The 23360-nt window shown below is 51.1% G+C and overlaps 1 protein-coding gene across 2 annotated transcripts; it reads left to right on the top strand.

Annotated features, from left to right (window-relative positions):
- The first annotated feature begins 416 nt into the window (after positions 1 to 416).
- HEATR3 (HEAT repeat containing 3) lies at positions 417 to 23360 on the top strand. 2 transcript variants are annotated; one of them, XM_079800049.1, is made up of 15 exons: positions 417 to 692; positions 806 to 978; positions 2219 to 2306; positions 4163 to 4275; positions 6510 to 6619; positions 7932 to 8072; positions 9443 to 9720; positions 13401 to 13491; positions 13580 to 13740; positions 13987 to 14069; positions 15042 to 15178; positions 15285 to 15535; positions 17611 to 17754; positions 18545 to 18721; positions 22647 to 23360. In XM_079800049.1, the coding sequence occupies exons 1-15, from the start codon at positions 555 to 557 to the stop codon at positions 22767 to 22769; spliced, it is 2208 nt and encodes a 735-aa protein (XP_079656175.1). In that variant the 5' UTR covers positions 417 to 554; the 3' UTR covers positions 22770 to 23360. The 2 variants fall into 2 exon arrangements, with proteins under 2 accessions (XP_079656175.1, XP_079656176.1); XM_079800050.1 differs by having other exon boundaries at positions 15447 to 15535; positions 22647 to 23357.

Genomic DNA, 23360 nt, shown 5'->3' with positions numbered 1-23360 from the left:
TAACTGGGATTTGTCTATGTCAGGAGTTGTGCTAGGCACCAGGGACACAAAATCTGTAAATCCTAAAAGTTAAAATTTTTTGGTTAATATTTTTTGAGCACCTACTGTACCCTAGGCTTGGTGCTAGGTGCTTTACATAATTTTATTTAAGCCTCACAGTTACCTTGCTAGTTAGGTATCCTTAATCCCATTTGATTATTATGGAAATTAAATTTGATTATTTGGTTCAGTAGCCATAAACGGCACCAGCTGGCGGGAGGTGCATTCCGTAGTATCATTCAAATCGAGCCGCCTTCCCAGGAAATTCCACAGGACTCCGCCCCTCAGCCAGGTATGGCCCCGCCCACCCTCTCTACGCCTGCGCGCTCCTTGCGCCAGCCCCCTCCTCTCTCGCGACGCGGCGCGCGCCTGCGCACTGCTGTCCATGTGGGCTCCAGCCGTCAGCCGGCCCAGGTGAGCCGCCGCGCGAACCGCCGCCTCGGCCAGGCCCTGCCACCAGCCGGGCAGCCGCCACCGCCTAGCCGTTGCCGCCCCCTCTCGGTCTTCACGTTGCCATGGGCAAGAGCAGGACGAAGCGCTTCAAGAGACCTCAGTTCTCCCCTACCGGCGACTGTCAGGCCGAGTTGGCAGCGGCGGCGAATGGGACTGAGCTGGAGGAGGACGACGGGCCGGCGGCGGAGCTGCTGGAAAAGGTGGGGCGCGGGCTCGCGGGCCCGAGGGGCGGGGCGGGCCGAGGGGAGCCGGCTGCGGCCCAGTCCCCGGCGCCTGCGCCCTGCTCTTCCTCTGACCCTGCTCCCTTCCGCAGCTCCAGCACCCGAGCGCCGAGGTCCGCGAGTGCGCGTGCGCGGGGCTGGCCCGGCTGGTGCAGCAGCGGCCGGTGCTCCCGGACCTGGCGCGCCGGGACGCCGTGCGCCGCCTCGGGCCGCTGCTGCTCGACCCCAGCCTGGCGGTGAGGGAGACGGCGGCCGGCGCGCTCAGGTGAGCGGGAAGGGCGGCCGGGGCGGGGCCTCGGGTCCGGGCGGCAGTGCGTCCAGCCTGCGCCTTCTGTGTGCCACGCACCGTCGCTCTACCATTGCATCCTCGGTGCACCTGTCCTTGGCAGCGCGCGAGCGCCTTGAGCCGCCCAGGCGTCCCCCACCCCCATTTGCAGAAGAGGGATTTGAACTCAGACCCCTGAGTCTCCCACCCGTTCCAGCGTCCTCCCCTCCACCTGCCCAGCGTCCTCCCCTCAGAGCCTAGCGCACATTGTCCCCTCTCCCTCTCCAGGAACCCTCCAGAGTCCTGAGATTCAGGAAACGCCCCCAGTATAAATGTGCCAGGGCTTCTGGGTGCAGGGGATTTTAATCAGGCAGCACATTGGGCAAGAGAGCCGAGATCCCTGCCGCCGCAGAGCCCGTGCTGGTGCGACAGAGAGCAGATAGTGAGCCGTGCTCTGGAGAAAACCCAGAGGAGGATGAGTTGGGGGTGAAACGTTACTTTAAAGTGGATGCCTTCTAGGTGACAGCTGACGGAGGAGAGAGCCAGAAAGGGGGCGAGGGGGGGGGGGCGGGAACAGGAAAGGGAGGCCGCAGAGGCCTTGGCACGGGTAAAGGATGGAAGGTTAGTGTGGCTGAGTCTGCTAGGGGCCGGTGTTGTGGGAGGGGAGGCTGGAGAGATAGACAAGGGCTTGGGGGTGCAGGGCTAAAGGACCAATTCATTCTAAGCAGGAGTGGCATGATCCAATTTTCCTTTTCAAAAGCGCACTCTGGTGGCTGTGCAGCCAGTGGACTGTAGAGGGGGCAAGAGTAGATGTTAGTGCTTGTCGTCCTTACAGCTCTGTCTCTACGGATTGTGTTTCATCCATTGACTTAGCAGGTCAGGGGTGCTTCAGGGATGGCCTTCTCAGTAGGTTCCAAGACAGGGTCCCTTCACGTAAGATTAGGCTGTGATTTACGCGCATTAAATAGGAAAAGTCTTTCCCCCGCCCCATCCCTATAGGCACACACCCACGTGCTTCTCAGATGGGCTTGTTGCATGACTAAGTCGTTGGTTTACATCGTGTAGGACAGGGGTCAGAACGGGTGGGAATCCAGGGATTGGTTCTGCCACATCTTACCAAAGTGATAAGCAATTTCGTCTGGGAAACCTTAATCCTGGTTAGAAACAAATTCATTTGAGAGCTTCCTGGTGTTTTGTGATGTGCTCTGAAAGTAACACATGTCTTAAATTTCTCGTGTAGGAATCTCAGTGCTTGTGGAGGTTTTGAGGTTTGCGATGACATGGTGACTAAGGACATCATGACGCCCCTGGTCCCACTGCTCCGGGAGGTATGCAGTCTCTACAGTGTCCTGGGGCCAGTTGTGAAATGGAGCGTTTGGTATACAAACTTCGTGTTTTGTGTGTGTGTTTTTGTGTTAGTACTTGGGTATTATTTTGTCTTCCCTCAAAACATCCTATGGGAAGTTTGTTTCTTTTCCTGGAAACACTGGTCTCCTCGTTGATAGCAGCCTCTAGTTGGCCCCCACTACCTTTATCTGTATGCTAGTTGGAAAAGGCCTTCCTGACACGAAAGACACACTCCTTTAGACTTTAAACTTCATACAATAAAATAATAAGCATTACTTTTTTTAAAATATGTTTCTTTATTGATTTCAGAGAGGAAGGGAGAAGAAGAGAGAGATAAAAACATCAGTGACGAGAGAGAATCATTGATAGGCTGCCTCCTGCACACCCCTACCTGGAATCGAGCCCACAACCCAGGCATGTGCCCTTGGCCGGAATCGAACCTGGGACCCTTCAGTCTGAAGGCTGACGCTCTATCCACTAAGCCAAGCCGACTAGGGCAGCATTACTTCTTTATGCACCAGGTGCTCTTTTACATACTGTTAAACCCTCACAGCAGTCCACTTGGCATCTGTAAAATATCTGTATTTTTTTTTTTTTTTTTTGCCTGAAAGATGACATTAAGTTCCCAAATTTAATATCATGCATTTTAATCACGTAACTTTTTTGCATGATACGAGTTCCGGGATCAAGGAGTTCTCTCCCTGGCGTGCCTCTGATCCACGACGCTGTCCTGACGGGTAATTTTCACTCAGTGCTATCTCAAGGTCATCCAGTTCTGATGAGAGGCACCAGTCTTATTCCTTTGTAAAGCAGTGGTTCTACTAGGAGTGATTTGCCCCACAGGAGACATTTGGCAAAGTCTGGAGCCATTTTTGATGGTCACAGCTGGGGCTGGGGCTGCTCCTGGCAGGTAGTGAGCAAGGATGCTGCTAAACCTCCTGCAGTGCACATGTCAGCCCCCCACAGGAGAGACTCGTCCGGTCTCAAACACCGGCCGTGCCAAGGTGAGAAGCCCTGCTTTAGGGGATGCTGTGGATCATGCTTGAGGCGCAGTACCACAGGGTGGTTCCCAGCACCCGCTTAGGAGCCAGGGTCTGAATCCCAGCTGCACCACATAGCACGCACCCCCGCAGCAGCTCTCTGTACCTCCATTTCCTACCGGTAGTGGGAGACGGGGGATGATAGTTCCCCTGCTCCGTCGTTTGTGGTGAGGGTTAAGTGACTTAATGTATGTGAAGTGCTTAGACCAGTGCCCGGCATTTAGAAGGTACTGTGTAGATGTTAGACCTTGCCATGTGTTGGTTTTCTTTGCCTTATTTACTGTCTTTATCACATTAGATAAAATACTTTGTATTGATTTTACATTTTCATTTTTTTTGTTTGTTTTGTTCATCCTCACCTGAGGATATTTTTTCCATTGATTTCCACAGAGAGTGGAGGAGTGGAAGGGAGGCGGGGAGAGAGAGAAACATCCATGTGAGAAAGACATGTCAATCGGATGCTTTCCGCATGCACCCCGATGGGGGCAGGGATCCTGCAACCCAAGTACATGCCCTGGCTGGGAATCGAACCTGAGACTCCTTGATCCTCAGGCCAACGTTCTAACCACTGAGCACCCGGCCAGGGCTACATTTTCATTTCCATGTGCAGTGCTGTATAACTAGTTTGTCCAATGACTTGTGACCCTTTCTTGTCTGTATCTCTTGCCAAAGGCGGGGAGCAGGCTTATTAGGCACTGTAATTTCTGATGTTTAGTTTTTGAGATTCTTTGCTATTGTTAGCTGTTTGGTTTAATTGTTCTTTTGAACCGGGTGCTAATTTTGATATTTGGTTACAGTGTAGCGCTGGACTGGATTCAAACGAGGTGCCTCCCCGGGAAGAGAAAGAGCAGGACAGAAGTTCTGTTGAGAACATAGCCAACGAGGCCGTGAACGTGCTGTGGAATATCTGGTAAGGTGCCCTCCGCCCCCGCCCCCGCCGCAGCGCTGCTCAGCCCCAGAGGATGCTCTGCTCTCCTTGGTGCGCCTGTAAGCCCGGGATGCTGACCCTGGGTAGGCGGTCAAGTCAGGTGCTGAGTCCTCCTTCCCGGCTTAGTCCCTTCCCTCATCACTGCATCTTTTCCTGCTTTTCTGCTCTTCTCCCCAGTCGTTACTACTAACCAAAATACGGGGAGTCTTGGCCACTGGCACGTACCGCACACCCTTCCCCCCACCACCCGGCTACCTTAAGTGGCAGTTGTCTTAAAGCCAGCAGGCCCCAGTGCAGTCGCTGCTTTGGTTTGGCATCTGGAACGAGACCGGGACCACACAGCTCGGTGGTGCTTGACTCCCCCACCCTGCGCTGCCATGCGACAGGGAAGCAGGGGCCTGGGAGGAGCTCCATTCCAGGACTGCAGCAGCCGTGGCCTGGGCTGCGCTTGCTCTTAGGAGTGGAAATGGCTAGAAACACAACCTGGATCTCCTTTTTCTACCCCATTTTATGTTCTCCATTTTTAGCACGATTCTGCCGTAGTTCAGTCGGCAGCAATTGTAACTTCTGGCCTAAAAGCACAGGTATTTCTTAGAAGACAAGGTTCAGTTGGATCTGAAAAGCTGCCGACACAGCAGCCCGAACTTGCCTTTGGCTCATGGGAAACTAGTGCACGCACGCCCCAGCAGCACGGGAGAGCCGATGTGAGGAGACAGCAGCGGTGCACCATGCAACTTTATTATTTATTAAATGCTTTTATTGGTTTCAGAGAGGAAAGGAGAGGGAGAGAGAGAAACATCAGTGATGAGAGAGAATCATGGATCGGCTGCCTCCTGCACGCCCCCCACTGGGGCTCGAGCCTGCAACCCAGGCCTGTGCCCTGACTGACTGGGAATCAAACCGTGATCTCCTGGTTCATAGGTCAACCATTGAGCCACGTACCTTTAACTTACAGAAATTGTTGAACTTGGAGATTCTCTAGAAATTTCTCTGGGAAGAGCCTGAAAGTGTGGTCTCCTCAGTGATCTCTTTCCTGCTGCCTGTGAGCCCTCTCTGTGTCATTGCCACTTCCACGTTGGCTTTGTAGTTTATGTTGTAAATATACTTTCATATATGTGTATGTTTACTGTCTCGGTGCATGTGTGCTTACCTTCCTGACTGTGCCTGACTTGACTGTGGGCTTCTTGAGGGAAGGCTCAGGGTGTGCAGTAACTAGAGAGAGAGGAAGACAGGAACAGGTTATGTTTCAGTTCGTAGGATTGGGTTTAGTGACGTAGCCAGCTTAGCTATTAGTGTGTCATATGTGCATGTGGTATGTATGGGGCAATACTTTCTCTGGAAACATGGCTGTCATTGTTACAGTTAGCTCTGTTTACCCTGTATTTAGTACATATGTTAATAGCAGTGATATCACTAATTCTGGTTCTTTTATTAACAGACAGTATGATTTTTGAAAATATTAGAGCAGGATCTCCATTGCAGACTGTAAATTCTGCTTGTTATGATTATAATAGTCTAAAAAGAATGGCTAAAATTAATTCTACCCTTTTTTAAATATATTTTTTTGATTTTTTACAGAGAGGAAGGGAGAGGGATAGAGAGTTAGAAACATCGATGAGAGAGAAACATTGATCAGCTGCCTCCTGCACACCTCCTACTGGGGATGTGCCCACAACCAAGGTTCATGCCCTTGACCGGAATCGAACCTGGGACCTTTCAGTCCGCAGGCTGACACTCTACTCACTGAGCCAAACCAGTTAGGGCTCTACTTTCTTAAAATGCGTGCCTTTGGGGATAAGCACAGAGGCCTTTTAACTTACTGTCACTGCGGCCCGGTAGAAAGCACTGGCCGACCCAAGGAGCCACCACTAACAAACTGTGTGGTCCTGGGACAGGTCCCTCACCTCTGGGTCTCTCATCTGGAAGGAAGCAGTTTCTCAGCTCTTCCAGCTCTGACCGCCGGTGAGAAGATGGGGTGCAGGTAGAGAGAGGGGCAGAAAGAGCCCACTGGGACAGAGAAATAGACGCAGACACCGGCCGTGTTCCTGTCCAGAGAATACGGTGGCAGTGGTTTCTTCGTCCATAAAAATGGCGGGTGTTTGACTCCAATTCTGGTTCTGTTCTAAAACCTGACTGACTTTTCCATGAATTTCTGTGGTTGATTTCTTAATGTGGAAACGTGAATAGTAAAACTGCTTCTTCCCCCTTCAATTCAGTGAATGCAGTGACAGAGCCGTGTCTGTATTCAACAAAGAAGGGTGTTTGGAGAGCGTAGTGAAGTATTTAAGTAGGTTTCCCACCAATGTTGACCTGGCCATTTCAGCAGGTAAGTGAAGAAACGGTGATGATCTACGTATGTGTCGCCTTACATGAAAATGTTTATTCAGATAGAGCATGTTTTCTCGTGTGCAAATGCATAGCTGAGTCCTGTTTGTCCTGAATCTTTTAAAATCTGTGGTCAGTACTTACACAGTCAGTTTTCCTGCTCTGCACGCGGACAGGGAGGAAGGCAGTTAATTGAGCCTGTGTGGCTTCTGCTGTTCCCATTCGCAGAAGCCTCTCGCTTCCTGAGCCCCGTCTCCCATTCACGGAGAAGCAGTGACCCACAGCTGCCAGGCCTCGCAGCCAAAGGTCATTGGAATCTGGACCTATTTAAAGGCCTTGTACCACTTTCTCCTACTTTTTTAAAAAACATGTTTTTATTGATTTTTAGACAGAGAGGAGGGGAGAGGGATAGGATAGAAACATAGAAACATTGATGAGAGAGAAGCATCATCGATCAGCTGCCTCCTGCACACCCCTACTGGGGATTGAGCCCACAACCCAGGCATGCGCCCTGACCGAGATCGAACCGGTGGCCTCTTGGTTCATGGGTCGGCGCTCAATCACTGAGCCACACCAGCCGGGCTGCTGTCTCCTACTTTTAGCATAAAACTGTAATTCTGGGCTTTTTTTTTTTTTTTTTTTTTGCTTTTTTTTGAGGGAGGAAAACAAATGATTGAAATTTCTCGCAGGCCTGCTTCCCTTCTGTGGGATGGCAAAGCTGCCCCACCCCCCTCCTCCTGTCCATGGGGTTCGAGAGCTATTGGTGAGGTAGGAGACCGAAACCGGAGAACTTGGAGTAGAACGGAGAAATAATTGAGGAAAAGCATTCCTTTTCTGCCCATAATACCGGCAGGCATCCTTTATTTAGCTCTGCATTCTCCTGGCAAGGACAGAGTGCATTCCCCTTAATGATGTTTCTCTTGACTCTAATGGGTACTTTTAAAAGCACAGAAAATAAAAATAAAAAAGGGAGGTGGGGGGACAAATACTACTGGGAAAATTTAAAAATCTTTTTCTTAAAATGGACTCTTTGACGGGGGAGACTGTGAGTAAATGTGGAGTTTTATAAACAGTGGAACGAGGAAATTGGCAGGTGACTTTTAATCTCAGAGGACGGTTTTTATTACAATAAGAGTTTCAGGAAAGTTAGCTCTTAGCTTTTAGAAGAAAACGTCACTTCTATTTTTGTGTCTTTAGACTTGTCAGAGATTTATTTGTCTTGTTTGAATTCAGGGGAGGAGTTAAATGGAGTTATTTTGGTGTAAGTTACCCTCGCAGAATTCATTGTGAGCATTTCATTCTTGTCTTCCTAGCATATTGTTTGCAGACGGTAACTGAAGATAACCCAGAGCTACTGAAATCCTTCGGTGCCTCAGCATTACATGTGCTGGAATCCGCCATGCGGGCTCCTGTCAGTTCCATGGCGTACATCCTGTTGAAGACACTGGTGGCAGGTAAAATTTAGCCAGCTGTGACAGGGTGCTTTTCAGTAACCTGTGGTAGAGATAGGAGGCTGAGATTCCTTGATTTCACCAATCCAATCTGTGCTTATTATGTCTGTTCTGAATTTTTTTTTTTAATGTATTGATTTTTTACAGAGAGGGAAGGAGAGGGATAGAGAGTTAGAAAAATCAATGAGAGAGAAACATCAATCAGCTGCTTCCTGCACACCCCCTACTGGGGATGTGCCTGCAACCAAGGTACATGCCCTTGACCGGAATCGAACCTGGGACCCTTACGTCCACAGGCTGACGCTCTATCCACTGAGCCAAATCAGTTAGGGCTGTTCTGAAATTTTTAGTATTGAAGTGGAGACCCTGAATTCAAGTGGTGTGCATAGCTGGGAAGCCTCCTTGAGTCAACTTGTTTTCAGTGTAACAGATACTGTTGTCTGATGAGAAATGCTGCTCTCAGGGTCCCCTTACTAACCAGGAAGGTCAGAAATGGGCTGTGGGCATCAAGACATGACCACTCACTTAAAAAAAAAATACGTTTTTATTGAGTTCAGTGAGGAAGGGAGAGGGAGAGATAGAAACATCAATGATGAGAGAGAATCATTGATTGGCTGCCTCCTGCACGGCCCTCACTGGGGATCCAGCCTGCAACCCAGGCATATGCCCCTGGCCAGGAATCAAACCATGACCTCCTGGTTCATAGGTCAGTGCTCAACCACTGAGCCACACTGGCCAGGCTGTATGTACGACGTTTGGTTTATCCATTCATCTGTGGATGGACACTTGGGTGGCTTCCAGCGTCTGGCTGTTGAATAATGCTGCCGTGAGTATTTGGATGCAAATATCTGTTTGAACCCCTGCTTTCAATTCTTTTGGGTATGTGCCCAGGAAGCATTTTTAACAGTCACGTTTTAAACAATTGGCCTAACTACGGTACTTAATGGTAGCTCCTGTTCCATTTTGATGTGATTGTGCTGCGTGATTGGTCTGTGCGTGAGACCTTGGAATTTTTAGTACATTCCATTTCACCCTTGGAATATAAGAAGCTGCCTCGGAGAGCAGCTCAGGTTGAGATGAAAGAAAGAGGCAAATGAAGTTATCATTTTCAGAGAAACTCGATCGTGCTCCCGGTCTGTTGCGAGGCGGCGTACAGAGGAGGGCCTGAGAGCCAAGGAAGGGAGAGGTCCGAGGGCCGTAGTAACAGGAGCTGCCTCTGCACAGCTTCCTGCCATTTCCCAGAAACCAAGCAAAGGCAGTGGGGTCAAGACTTTGAAATTACAGCTGAGCTTAGAGAACCGATCTTGTGGAAACCGTAATTAACAAAAGGCTTCACAGGCGATTCCTTTGTCCTTGCGCTCATTTGTTCCCAGGCACAGTTTGGAATCTAAAGGACATTATTCCGTCCAAGAGTCAAGCAGAAATCATAAGCGCCATCCTCAAGATCTTATCCGAAGTTCTGGAAATGGACGCCGGCGCAGTGGTCATTCAGATGAAGGAGGCCGAGACGCAGAGGCTGAGAACCGCCGCGGAGACCGAGGAAAGGTTGGAGAACGCGAACGGCGTGGGTCTGACCGAAGACGACGAGATGGAAGAAACTCCTCCCAAGAGAAGGGTCAGGAGGAAAACTTTGATCTCGGATTTACTTCCGGTAAGTCGGGTCGGTGCTTCCGACATGGGTCACACAGAGGTTTTCTTTCAAGAGCCAGCCTAAGTTTTGTAGGAAAGTGTGAGAGCAGAGTTAACGAGAAAGTGAATTTCAGTAAAAATCAGTGCTGCATGCCTACTCCTAAAGGGAAAAGAAATCCTGTTTAAAATGAAACGTTTATATACAGAAGATTTCAAAGATGGGACAGAGCAAAGGGTTACAACACTTCAGAAACACACGGTCATCTCCCAGCTGCTGTGTCTCCTCAGTGCCTTCCCACGCTGCCTCCCAACTTACCCAACTAGAGGAACTTTCACTCTGCTTGGATTGTCCAACCCAGGACATCTTTGTCTCTTTTATTTTTTTAATACATTTTTGTTGATTTCAGCAAGGAAGAAAGAGAGAGAGAGATAGAAACATCAATGATGAGAGAGATTCATCGATCGGCTGCCTCCTGCATGCCCCCCACTGGGGATGGAGCCCGCAACCCAGGCCTGTGCCCTGACCGGGAATCCATTCCTGACCCCCTGGTTCACAGGTCGATGCTCAGCCACTGAGCTCCGCTGGCCAGGCCTCGTCTCTTTTGTCTTAGTGCTGAGCCTTACCAGGTAGCAGGCCAGGTGATCCTGTGCCCACTGCTGCTCACAGAAGAGGCTGGGTGATCGGGAAGATGAACAATGGCTGGTGGTTTTGCTGATTGGGTGATGGGGGATCGCTCTTGCCAGGGGATGTGACGTTGGCGTGAGGGTGCGGGAAACATTTTAGTCGAGCTGGTAGGCAGAGAAAACGCTCCCAAGGAGGAGAGCAGGTGGTCAGGGCGACAGGGAGGACCAGAGCCTGCTCATTCAGGTGCACATCTGTGCTGCCGGATGCCAGGCTCTGGGCCAGGTGCTGACCAAGGAAAGGTGATTAAGACGCACTTCCTGTCTTCAGGGACCGCCTCCATCGCGGGAGGAGAGGCAGGCGGTAGTGACTTGCTGGCATGCCTGTGTTGGGACCGTAGGGGCTGGGTGCAGGCCTCCCGGGAGCTGTGTGTGTAGAGGAGGCGGAGGACGGAAGAGGCTGTCAGCACTCTGGACAGGCACCTGGGCCGCCTAGAGGCTGGGCCGCGCCAGCGTGGTGAGAGCAGGAGGCGCTGGAGGCTGCTTGGCGCCATCCCGGAGGGGCGGAGGCCTGAGCTGGAAGAAGGCACGGACGTCCCCACACTGTACAGCTTCAGGCCAGCCCGTCCTCCTTCGTGTCAAACGACCTGACACTGAGGCTGGGAGTGCCTTCGAGTGTTGATAAGGCTGTGCCCAGTGAGAATTCCCCCGTTGAAATGCGCCTGAAAAGAAATCTGTCAGCATACTAGCTAGTTGTGTTCACAGTCTCGCAGAACATGAATTGGTGGTGTTCAAAAGAAAAATGTAGTTAGGGCTACTGTTCTAGCCCCTGAATAGCTGTTAGGTGCAAAGCCGTGTCAGGTGTGGGGTGGACATTGCCCTTAAGTTTCTTGCAAGTCATAGAGTGTCGCCCTGGCCATTTGCCTCTGTGGTTTGGGCATCTACCCGCGGACTGAAGTGACTCAAGTTCATTTCCAGTCAAGGACACGTACCTGGGTGGCGGGTTCAGTCGGGGTGCGTGCGGGAGGCACCCATTCGATGTGTCTTGCCTCTCTCACATCGATGTGTGTCTCTTCCCCCCTTTCATCCCCCCTTCCTCTCTCTCTGAAAAGCAATGGAAAAAATATCCTCATGTGAGGATTAACAGCAACAAAAAGTATGGATACTTAACTTGTATTTAGAGATTTACTCCCCTAAGTATTCTTTAAAAATAGAACTTTGCTGCTTATAAAATGCAGTGTTTTCTTATAACAGAAGCTTGCTTTTTAAAGTCTGTTGACATAACTGAGTCGACTGGGTGATTAACATACCAGTCGGCCGGCCAGTGTGTAGGTGCCCGTTGACTGCCAGCCATCATGCTGGTACGTGCCCGGAATACAGACGTATAGCCGTCAGCTCCGGTCTTCCTCACTGCCCAGGGCCTGTGCAGGAGTCCTTTAGAACCAGAACCTGCAGGCGCAGCATTTACCGCAAGAAGCTGCCGTCACAGGGTGTAAAGAAAGAAGCAATGCAGCTTGTTGTTTAACAGGCGGAAGAAGGCCTTCGCTGCCCCGCGCCCACAGCTGCCAGCTGTCAAACCGCAGTCTGTTCTCATCGATGTCCCCACTCCCCTCCACTCCCAGTGTTCTGAAGCAGATCTCTGCTCTCATAACATTGCCTCTAGAGTGGCTCCTTCTGTCACTTGGATGACAGTGAGAAGCAGGGATATGTTCTGAGCAGGAGAGTTGCATGGAAAGGCCAAAGTTCACTCAGATGCTTCTAGGCCAGATCTGCGTGCCTTTTTAGGTGGGTAAGAGCCCAACAACAGCCTGTCTCGTTTACACATTTTTGTTTGGTTGAGGACCATACTCACAGCAAAGAGGAATGATTTTTACATTCATTCTTGCCAGCAATAAAAGGAATACAAATATTAAATGAGCTGCATCTCTTCAGTTAGCCATTTGCCTTTATTTTTCAAGAGCATGGTTCGAAATTACAGTTACATTGTTGCACAGGAAGAGGCTGGAGCATAATAAGGAAGTGTATACATTCTAGGGACTATGTCACAGTCTCTAGTTAGTTTGTTTGCTTGATTTTTTTAAAAAATGTTTGATTTTCAGAGAGAAGGGAGAGGGATGGAGAGATAGAAATATTGATGGGAGAGAAATATTCATTGGCTGCCTTCTGCACTCCCCCTTCTGGGGATCCAGCCCACAATCTGGGCATGTGCCCTGACTGGGAATCAAACCAGCAACCTCATGGTTCATAGGTCAACACTCAACCACTGAGCCACACCAGCCGGGCAGGTCTCTAGTTTTTAGCTCTGACCCATAAATCTGACAAGTAAGATATCCCAAGTAATCTGAAATATTCCACACTAGTGAAATGCTTAATAAATTATAGTGCACCCGCCATTCAGACAATAAAATTTACATGATTTTTAGCTTATGCACGGTTTTGGGAAGTCCGTAGCTGTTTCACTTTTCATGGTGATGTGTGAATTGAGGTCGTGTAAATCTATCCAGCTCCTCCTAAGAATGGTAATTGACAAGGTCGTGAAGCCCCCTCTCTTCAGTGTTACAGGAATGCCTCCTGCATCCTCAGGGGAGCCAGGAAGCTGCCGTCCCACCCCTCAGCGAGCTCCAGGGCGGGCAGGGCTGCTGGGAGTTCTCGGGAGTGCGGCCTTCCCGAGGAGACATCGGGCATCTGAAAGCGGGTTTGTCACTGTCCTGTATCAGCGCCTGGCGTCTGAAATGAATGCTCTGTTTCACCTCAGTGTGCTCAGCTACTTCTTAACATACCCGGCTAAGTTTCAGGGTGAATTCAGTTCACGGGCCTGAGTATTTCTCCGTCTCTCCAGCTAGCTAATTGAGTGTCAACCTGTGAACCAGGAGGCCACAGTTCCATTCCCGGTCAGGGCACAGGCCCAGGTTGCGGGCTTGATCTCCAGTAGAGGGCATGCAGGAGGCAGCCAGTCAATGATTCTCTCTCATCATGGATGTTTCTCTCTCTCCCCCTCTCCCTTCCTCTCTGAAATCAATGAAAACATATTATTTAAAAAAATGCTTTCCCCGACGCTGAGAGCTGCTGTTGGTTTCCTAGCCCACTAACGAGGAGCTGAGAGAGGCCACGGCGCTGCTGACGGCGCAGCAGACCGCGCTGGAGATCATCGTCAACATGTGCTGCAGCGAAGGTTCGTTCCCGCCCCCTGCTCCCCTGGGCTCCACAGCTCCCGCCAGGCCGCGCTCCCGACCCCAGCCCCGCTGCTCTGCACTCCACAGATCCCTCGGACGACGAGTGGGAGGAAGAGCTTTCCAGCAGTGACGAGAGCGAGGCGTTCATGGAGAGTTCCCTCGGCGAGGGCGGGGGGCAGCTGCTATCTCCCCTCTGCCTCTCCCACGAGACGCACGCCGCCCTCACCAACTTCCACATCCCCAGGAAGGTACTGGCTCCCCGGCCAGGCTCGCCGTGCAGCACGGGGAAGGCCTGGGAGGCTGCTCGCTCTGTGTGCAGGGGAAGTGAGCTCACCTGGGTAACCGGGGGCTAGGCAGAATGCAGGCCTGGAAGTGGGCTGAGGCAGCCCCAGCCGACGGCCGTCTCCCTTAGCGGCCTGCCGCGCTGGCTCTGTGGGGGGCGCTGTAGAAAGAGTCTACTCTTTAACTTCTGCTCTCCGCCTTTTCAAGTCCAGGTGTTTGAGAAAACTGCCTTTCCCAGCAGCGCTGCAGTGGACGTGTGTTCCAGGAGCCCCACGTGGAAACCTTTGGTTAGAAAGTAAGACCTTGTCTGTTTTCAAAACCATTTGTCGCTGCTGTGCTGCGAAAGGTGGACCATTCAGTGGGAGGTGCCGCAGCCCCGGTTCCCGAGTTCTGTTCCCGAGTGTGTGCCCTGGAGAGGCGTGTGCTTAGGGCACGGAGACCCGAGCGTGTGCTCAGCAGGGGGGTCCATCGGCAGCAGAGTGGGTCCATGCATTTGGCATTGTCATGCAGTGGAATGCAGGCAGAATCCGAGCTGGATCTTGTCCCCAGCATCGCGCCGGAAAGGGAGGCACACAGGAACATACGCACTGCTTCAGGTGCTTCTTTAAATATACGTTCATTGACTCAGAGCGGGAGGGAGAGGGAGAGAGAGAGAAACATCAATGGTGAGAGAATTCTTGACTGGCTGCCTCCTGCACGCCCCCTATGGGGGGTTGAGCTGCAACCTGGGCCTGTGCCCTGACCAGGAATCAAACCGTGACCTCCTGGTTCATAGGTCAGTGCTCAACCACTGAGCAGGGCTGATTCCGTTTTTATAAAGTTCAAAAGCAGGTGACACCAGGCTGTTTTGTTCAGGGATGCGTACGTAGGTGGTAAACCTGTGAAGAAAAGTAAGGAACTGTTTCCCATCAGAGTCAGGCGTGGTGACCTTCAGGGGTCGGAGAGGTGGAGCGGGGCAGGGACGGGAAGGCACGGGGCTGTGAGGGTGCCAGCGTGTGCATTTCTCACCGGGCTGCACAGTCGTTGGCTTTAAACACTGTTAAACGGGACGTGAATTGATGTGCTTGCCCGTAGCCTGTGCCATATGCCCGGAAGTGGGCTGCGCCTCGGGGCCTGGAGGCTCGGGCAGTGTGATTGGGGTCTGTGCTGGCTGCCTCCCCTGCTCCCTGACGCCCCGAGGCAGCACCGGAGCGCGGGGTAGCAGTGGGCCGGGGTCCGAGGGGGCGCTGGTAGAGAAGCAGACGGCGTTCTCCCACTTCCGCTGCAGGATGAACACCGTGCAGTGGCGAGCCCTCGTGTGTCTCCAGAGTCTCGTGTCCCTGCTGGAGGTGGAGCACCTGGGCGGGGCGCCGGCCCTCCAGGCCCTGGCGCAGCACCTGTCCACCCTGCTCTTCTCTCAGCCAGGTAAATCGCCAGGCCTGCTGTGGGCACCGCTCAGAGCGGGCCTTCCGAGGGGCAGGAACGGGGAGCACGCCTTGTCACGGTCGTTTCAGTCGCTGCCGTCTTTCAGAGTCAGTGTGCGGTCGCACGGGCCTTCCCAGGAGCTCGGCTTCCATCTCGCAGCGTGTTTATGACGATGGCCTGTGTCCCACTTCCCGCGCTCGGTCTGGATCGTCCCCTTTGCCCAGAGCCGCTGGCCTTGGAGAAGGCCCTCACACCTCCTCTGTTTCAGACCTCGCCAAGCACGCGGACTTCCTGGAAGCCATCAGCAGCGCCTTGAGGGCCCTTCTGCAGACCATGGCCGCCAAGAACATTGCTCAGGTGAGATGTGCACAGTTCTGCGCAGCCGGCCAGGAGCCTCACAGGGAGGCCAAGTGGTGACCTCACTGCTTGGGGGGTGCTTGTTTCCATTCCGAGGCCTGGTGAGGAAAGCAGAGGTGCCTCCTCCCACCGCCGCCCCCTCCTCCCACCGCTGCTGCCCCCTCCTCCCGCCGCTGCCTCACCACAGGCGTTCTTATTGGTGCAACTTCTTGACATCAGTGAGTAAAGATTTTCTCTGCTCACCATCTGTCTCCTTAAAAGCATTTTATTACAGACGTTTTCAAGCACGCCCTCCTGACCTCCACAGCCATCCACCTCACCTCTGCCTTTTCCTTGAAATGGAAAAGTGCGAGATGCCTTTTCCTTGAAATGTTAACTTTTTATTCAGGAAATTGTCAGACTTTCCCACAAGCAGAGATGGTGGTGTGTGGTTATAACAGTCGTCAGCATCCCGTGTCCATTTCATTTGCCCCCACTACACGTTCGTGGTTGCCTCCTGGAGTAGTTGAACGCAAGTCACGTTATTTCACCCCTAAGTGAACTTTTTAAAACCGTGACCACAATACCATTACCCCAGCCTCAAAAATGAGTGGCCATTGCTTGGCTATCAGCGATGTGTGGTCTGAGAGCATGCTCCCTGACGGTCAGTCCTCTGCCACCCCCCTGTCACCACTCCGGTGACCTCGCTGTGTCAGGGCCCTGGCTTCCCAGCGCCTGGACCTCCTCCCGGGCACTCCCTGGCCACGCCCCCAGGGCCTCCCACACATCCCACGCTGCCCCTGGCCCCAGAGTTGACTGGGAATGTTCAATACAGTGTGTGCTGCTGGCTTCTCATATGTACTCTTCAAGCTTTTCTTTGTGTATTGGAGACCTTTTTCCAGGAACGTAACTTTTGATTCTGTGACGTGGGGATGGGAAGAATGCCCGCCTGTCGCGTGGCTGACCCTCCCTGCAGGGCTGGCAGGAACCGCAGGCATTTCACTGATGTGCCATGGTGCCAGGCGGCCATCGACAGGGCCAGCGGATGTTAGAGGAACTGCTCAGGCTCGGGCTCAGTGACTAAGAAAGTACCCTCTGTGTTAAGGTCGTACGTCCTCGGGCTGGCTGTGTGTTGGCCTGGGCTTCGAGGGTTGGAGCTGGCAGGAGCCTGGCTCCCGAGTGCTCGTTAGCAGAGGACACCGAAGGCTGGACTTGCTGACGGACAGCTCCGGGCCCGGCCACAGCTGTCCTGCCGCCGGTGGCGCTCACACACACCCTGGGCACTTACCCGGGAGTCAGACGGCGCAGCACGCTGCCCACCGCCTGCCCGCTCTGAAAGGCCAGAGAGTGGAGCCTTTCCATTCGACTGGTGTCTGGTTCAGACATGAGCTCGATGATGTAGAGCAGCTCAGGATTCTTCTGTAGGAGGACAGCCCACATGCAGTGAGAGCTGTGTGTGTGCTGTCTCACCCTCCTAGCAGCTCTGTGACGATTATCGCCCCAAGTTGCTGACGGGGAGACGGGGGGGGGTTCAGAGGGCTCAGGAAGGGGGCTGGGTCGCCAGGAGGAAGGAGTGGGGCTGGGACTCGAACCCAGGGCGTCACGTCCAGGTCCCGGGCCTCCAGGCAGCAGGACGTCGCACCCTCCCGGGACCGCGTCCACCGCGTGTTCAGATTAGCTTACACGGGGAAGCATCCCTGCACAGCGAAACGTCATGTCAGCTAATGGCTCCACAGTCCTTCGTAGTCGCCGTAACACCTCGGAGTGCTCTTACCGCGCACAGGTTCAGCCAGGTTTTATTACAGCCACGCGATCCTATCACGTTTTCAAACAAGAAATGAAAAGCAGTGGGAATCTCTAGTCTGTGTGCACTGAACGGACACCTTCGAATGGACTAGTGGGAGCGGAAGCCCTTCCGCAGGCGCACGGTGACGGGGGTGGACGGCGACAGTGCCACCAGCCGGCCTCCCCTAGCTCCACGGCCAGCTGTACTGGGAGTGAGCAGAAATGTAGCAGCGTCTTTGCTGAGGACAGGCAGCCTGGGGGGATGGCGTTGGCTGAGCTTCGCCTTAATTGCTCGTCTCCTCCTCCAACAGTGCATGACCCCCGACCAGCTGATGACGCTGTGCAGAGCCGGCATCCAGAGTGGCAGCGTTGGCGTGAGAGTGAACATGGTTAGCATTTTGGGAATCACGGGCAGTGTCCTCGCCAAAGAAGATGGTGCACTTGAAACGCTCAAGGTAACTCAGTGGCTTCCGACCTAAAAGGTTGTGATTAGAAGTGGGGTGTGGGGTGTGGGGCTTCAAAAGCGTCGGTGGACGTCATGAGACGAGATCATGTTAAGAAGCTGCTTCCTGGAGGATTTAGTAAAACGCACCCTGAAGTGTAGGATGTGAAGTGGAAGTGCTGCCTGAAGGGTTAGCTAGACACGCACATTCAGATGGAAAACCGAGGCCGAGCAGTCGCCCTGCCGCTCACGGTGGAGCCAGTTTGGAGCTCTCAGCACGTCCACTCTCCCACCTGTTTACCAGGGGCGCGCCCCCAGACGGGGTGAGGCGTCTGCGGGTGGGGAGGGCTGCCGACAGCGGGCAGTGGCGAGGTGGGTGTCTCAGAGGCCAGCACGGCGGAGCCACCTGAGACTGTGCTGTGTTCAGTTTCTTTTATTGCCTGTGAGTGTTTGTCTTATACTTTAAAAAGCAGAGTTTTTGTTACAGATAATATTTCCATGCATTTTTACACCAATGGGGAAAGCCTTTTTGAGGGAGACAAGGAAAACTTAATAATTTTCTAAATTGATCTTTCATATATCATTTATGGACCTTAATTCATTTTATTTAGGAATATAAACTAATACGTTTCATTTATCTTGCTTACATTTTACTTGTATATTTATAAACGTGTTAAGTCTTTTAAAAGCTCTCCTTTGCCCCTGGTGTTTGATGTAAAACGTGCATAAATCGCTGCCGCCGTGAAGCGGTGCTTGGGAATGGCCCTGAGCGCCGGATGACGGGTGCCTTCTGTCGGCCGCAGACCATCGGGTGCTTCCTGCTGGAGGTGGCCACCAAGGACCCCTCGCTGGTGGTGGTGGGAGAGGCCCTGGACGCCCTCTTCGATGTGTTCGCCGACGGGAGTGAAGCGGAGAGGGCCTCGGTGCAGATCCGTTTGTTGTCTGCCCTGAAGGAGTTCCAGCCAGTCTTCAAGATGAAGGTATGAGGCCGTCAGTCAGAACTGCTTCCGCCTCTGCGTCCCGGGGAGGGGCGGTGTGGTCCCTCCCAGCGCCTCCGTGAGCCTGGAGCACCGGGGCCCAGGCTGAGTGCTGCGGGCTGCGTCCCCGCTAGTCACCCCCAGCTGCACTCCGTCACTGAGACTGAGCCACATGGCAGCTGCGCTCTCCTTTCTGTGCGTTGAGTGATGTCACAGTGATGTCCTTGTGTGGGTGCGCTGTGGTCTGGGGCCCACAGAGCTCGTCACATCTTCACCTGATCTTGTGTCCTGCAGTCCATCCAGTTGAATTCGTTTGTCATGGATACTTCCCTTTGGTGCTCTGAGAAAAAGGCAAACTCCCGGCCCGGCCGTCGGTGGGGGAAATGGCGCCACGTTCATTGGCTGTTTTATTTATTCTTTCATCAGAAGCATCAAAGCTAACTCTGAGTCAAAAAATAATTTTCCAAACCTCTTTTGGGGGCAGTTGGAGAGACACCAAGGATTTTACAACAGCCTTGAACCACATGGTTTAAATTTACCGTTCCCTTCTTACCTAAATCTTAATTTTTAAATTGTCATTTTCTTAAGACAAAAATATTTGTGTTTTTCACGTTTAGATTTTAAATTCAATATTCCCTCTTAAATCTTGGGAGACTAGAGGTTTTGATGGAAAGTTATCCTGCTTTCCGTTTTTTAATATGCATTTATTTGATCTAAGAAGCTTTTAACATAGAATTTCAGGCCTCATGGAGAGAACTCTGTGGTAAGTTTTAGGTGGATATGATTGTATGGCTAGAAATTTAAATTTCCTGAAAAAGTTTTAAGACATAAAGTAGTTTTCATCCAGCTGGGTGGCTCAGTGGTTGAGCATTGACCCCATAAACCAGGAGGTCACCGTTTGATTCTGGTCAGGGCACCTGCTGAGGGTGCAGGCTCGATCCCCAGTAGGGGGCATGCAAGAGGCAGGTGACATGATTCTCTCTCATCATTGATATTTCTATCTCCCTCTCTATTCCTCTCTGAAATCAATTAAAAAACAAAAAGTTTTCTTTTCCAGAAGAAAAGAAACTAGAAACTCAAGCTGTGCCCAACTTCTGCCACTGTCATGTCTGTAGTGGGTGTCAGTTTAGGAACATTAACAGCGGTTTGTTTTTATATAATGTTAATGTCAGCCCAATAAATTTAATTACATTAAAAGGTGCATGATCTTTATTTTTATGGATCACATACTGTTACTCCATTTATCTTGAAAGTGGAAATGTTGTATCTGGTGGCTTGACAATAAGATGGTGATGTAGGTAAATGCCTGTACTCATCACCTCCCTCAACCACATCAAAATTACAACCAAAATACAGAACAACCATCATCCAGAACCGCTGGAAAGCTGGCTGAATGGAAGTCCTACAACTAGAGAAGTAAAGAAGAAAGCACACTGAGACTGGTAGGAGGTGCGGAGGCACAGAACAGGCTGTTCCGGCACCCGCGTGTGCCTCCTTTTTAATCAGGAGGGCGATCATCTCTGCGGAGGCCCCCGGAGGAGCAAGGGACCCAGCCCCCACCAGCCCCCCAGCCCAGGCTCCCAGAACTGGGAAAACAAGTCCCTACGGGCAGGAAGAACTACGAGCTGTAAAAACCAGTGCGGGTTGGGGCTGAGTGACACAGGCTGCTGGAGACCCAGCTGTTCCTCTTTAAAGGCCGGCACCATGAACTGAACTTACAAGGTCCTGCTTCCTCTGAGCTCCAGCACCGGGGCGAGGCTCTGGGGAACACAGACACATATGAGGAAGAACTGGACTGTCTGGCAGCGGGGCAGGAACCGAGGGCGGCTTTCTCCCAGACAGAGGTGCTCACAGGGATCATTGTTCCTATGCTGGGACCTCCCTGGTTGCAGGGCTGACTGGCAGTCATTTCTGTTTGCTCTACTCTGGTGATTCCCTGAGACCCAGCCTCAACCAATTTACACCCCACCCAAGCTGTGTGCACCGGCTTTTGCGTATGAATGGCCTGTCCTTGCTCGGGCTAAAATCTCTCAAACAAGCTGCAGCTGGATCAGCGAGCCCCAAACCTATCAATAAAAGGCCCAAGACCCGGCACCAGCACCAGCCTGCCTTGCTTCATAGCTGGGCCTCATCTGGGCACTTCCAAACCCAATACAAAGAGGAGGAATCTAAAGATCTCTCTGTAGCTCTTGCTGGGTGGCCCCAGGCAGTGGCTGACTTTGCACCTCCCTAAGAGACCCAAGAGCCAGTATACCCAGTGGTCAGTGTCAGACCATACCAGATTACAACACTTCACATCCATAAGTGACACACTCAAGGGGCAGACTCAGTGAGCACTGAAGCCCCACTGAAGCAAGTCCTGCTCCATAGGGGTGTCTCCTGCACAGCAGCTCTCCCACTATAGTTGCAGCTGGTCCTCACAGCCAATTGGCCTGGAGGTCAATTCCTCCCAGTGATACCAACAGCAATCAAGGCTCAACTACAACAAGACAGTACTCACAGCCCACAAAGGGGTGCCCTAGAGCTCCCAGCTCAGGTGAGGGGGGGGCTGAGACACTGGGCCCTATAGAACACCTAATACACAAGGCCACTCTACAAGGAGACATAGCAGCTCTACCCAATGTACAGGGAAGCAGCCAACATGTGGAGACAAACATGTCACAAATGAAAGAAATGGGAGGAAGCAAACTACTGGATATAGAGTTCAAAACCATAGTTATAAATTACTCAGGAATCTTCTAGAAACCTCCAAAGAAAATGGAAAAGGACTGGTCAGAAGTTAAGCATACACTAACTGAAATAAAGAATAATGTACAGGGATTCAAAAGTAGAGTAGAGGATTCTGAAAGTCAAATCAATGATTTGAAATATGAGGAAGCAAAATATACCCAACCAGAAGAGCAAAAGAAAAAATCCAAAATTATGAAGATAGCGTAAAGAGCCTCTGGGACAACTTCAAGCAAACCAACATTCGCATTATGGGGTGCCAGAAGAAGAGAGAGAGCAAGACACTGAAAACCTATTTGGAGAAATAATGACAGAAAACTTCCCCCACCTGGTGAAAGAAATAGACTTATAAGTCCAAGAAGCCCAGAGAACCCCAAACAAGAGGAATCCAAAGAGGACCACACCAAGACACATCATAATTAAAATGCCAAGGGCAAAAGACAAAGAATATTAAAAGCAGCAAGAGAAAAACAGTTAGTTACCTACAAAGGAATGCCCATATGGCTGTCAGCTGATTTCTCTCAACAGAAACTATGCAGGCCAGACGGGAATGGCAAGAAATATTCAAAGTGATGAATAGCAAGGACCTACAACCAAAATTACCCAGCAAAGCCATCATTTAGAATTGAAGGTCAGATAAAGAGCTTCACAGATAAGAAAAAGTTAAAGTCCATCATCACCAAACCAGTATTATATGAAATATTGAAGAGTATTTTTTAAAAAGAGGAAGAAGAAGAAAAAGATAAAAAAGATGAACAACAAAATGGCAACAAATACACACCTATCAACAATTGTATCTAAAAATCAAAATAACCGAATAAGAAATCTAATGATCAGAATAAACTGGTGAATAAAATAGAATCAGAGGCATGAAAATGGAAGACAGACGATTCTCAGAGGGAAGGGGGTGAGGGGTGGGAAGAGATTAGACAAAGATCTATGCATATATGCATGACCTATGGACACACACAATAGGATTGAAGGCCTGGGGCAGGGTGAGAACTGGGTGGATGGGGGTGGAGGGCAATGGGAAAAGAAGAGAGACATCTGTAGTAATTTCAACAATAAAAAAAATGAAAATGTTTCACCCAGTTCCAGCAGCTGTCTCATTCTGAAAATAAATACACCCAAAACGAAATGCTGTCTGTACGTAAAGGAATTAGTAACTTACACCAACTCGTGTGTGGTTTTCTTTTGGCAGATCCGAAAAGAAGGGAAAGGCAAATACAGTCCAGATCAGCTGTGCGTCCTCGACAACGTGAAGATGAACTTGAGGAGGTTTGTCGCTTATCAAGAGACTGTGGAGAAAAGACTGACTGCTTGACCCGTTGAAAGAGAGCAGTTCTTGTCCCAAAGTGTCCAGCTCCACAGGTTCCTTGGCGTGTGCACATTTCCGAAAGCCGCTGGTCGGTGTCTGTACTCCGTGTGTGAGTTTGAAGTTCTCAGAACTTCGGAGCCTGTCAGAAACTCCTTCCCGGAGCTCTGGGGTCGGGCGGCGTTTCTCGAGCTCTCCGCCTCCGTCACCGTCATGGGGAGGCTGGGAGCTCGGAGGGACCTCCGGTGGTGCTCAGTGAGCAGTGCAGAAACTTGACTGAATTTTGAAAAAACAGGAAAACCAAAAGCATTGCTTGGATGTTCTTTTAAGTCAATATCGTTTTATATTAGCTGAATTTTTAACAGATTTGAAGACAAGCTTGATAAAAGATTTTTGGTATGAAGTATATCAATTATGTTTACCTTTTGTGAAGTGAATGAATTGAATTTGTATTCCACTATTTCGTAGAATGTACGAAAGAGCTAATGAGGTCATTATCACCTTCTATATAAACAGATCAGCTCAATATATTGCTTTGTAACCTCCTTGTTTAATTTGATATGTCATCAGAATTGGAGGAAAATATTTTTAATAAATAAA

The sequence above is a fragment of the Cnephaeus nilssonii genome (assembly GCF_951640355.1).
Source record: "Cnephaeus nilssonii genome assembly, chromosome: 20".
Classification (NCBI taxonomy): domain Eukaryota; kingdom Metazoa; phylum Chordata; class Mammalia; order Chiroptera; family Vespertilionidae; genus Cnephaeus; species Cnephaeus nilssonii.
This window is presented reverse-complemented; position numbering and strand designations above follow the sequence as displayed.

Excerpts from the sequence above, each read along its gene's own strand:
- HEATR3 (XM_079800049.1), top strand. The coding sequence starts at position 555 with ATGGGCAAGAGCAGGACGAAGCGCTTCAAGAGACCTCAGTTCTCCCCT. Across the intron at positions 4,276-6,509 it reads AACGTGCTGTGGAATATCTG|TGAATGCAGTGACAGAGCCG; the intron begins GTAAGGTGCCCT and ends CCTTCAATTCAG. Across the intron at positions 6,620-7,931 it reads TGACCTGGCCATTTCAGCAG|CATATTGTTTGCAGACGGTA; the intron begins GTAAGTGAAGAA and ends TTGTCTTCCTAG.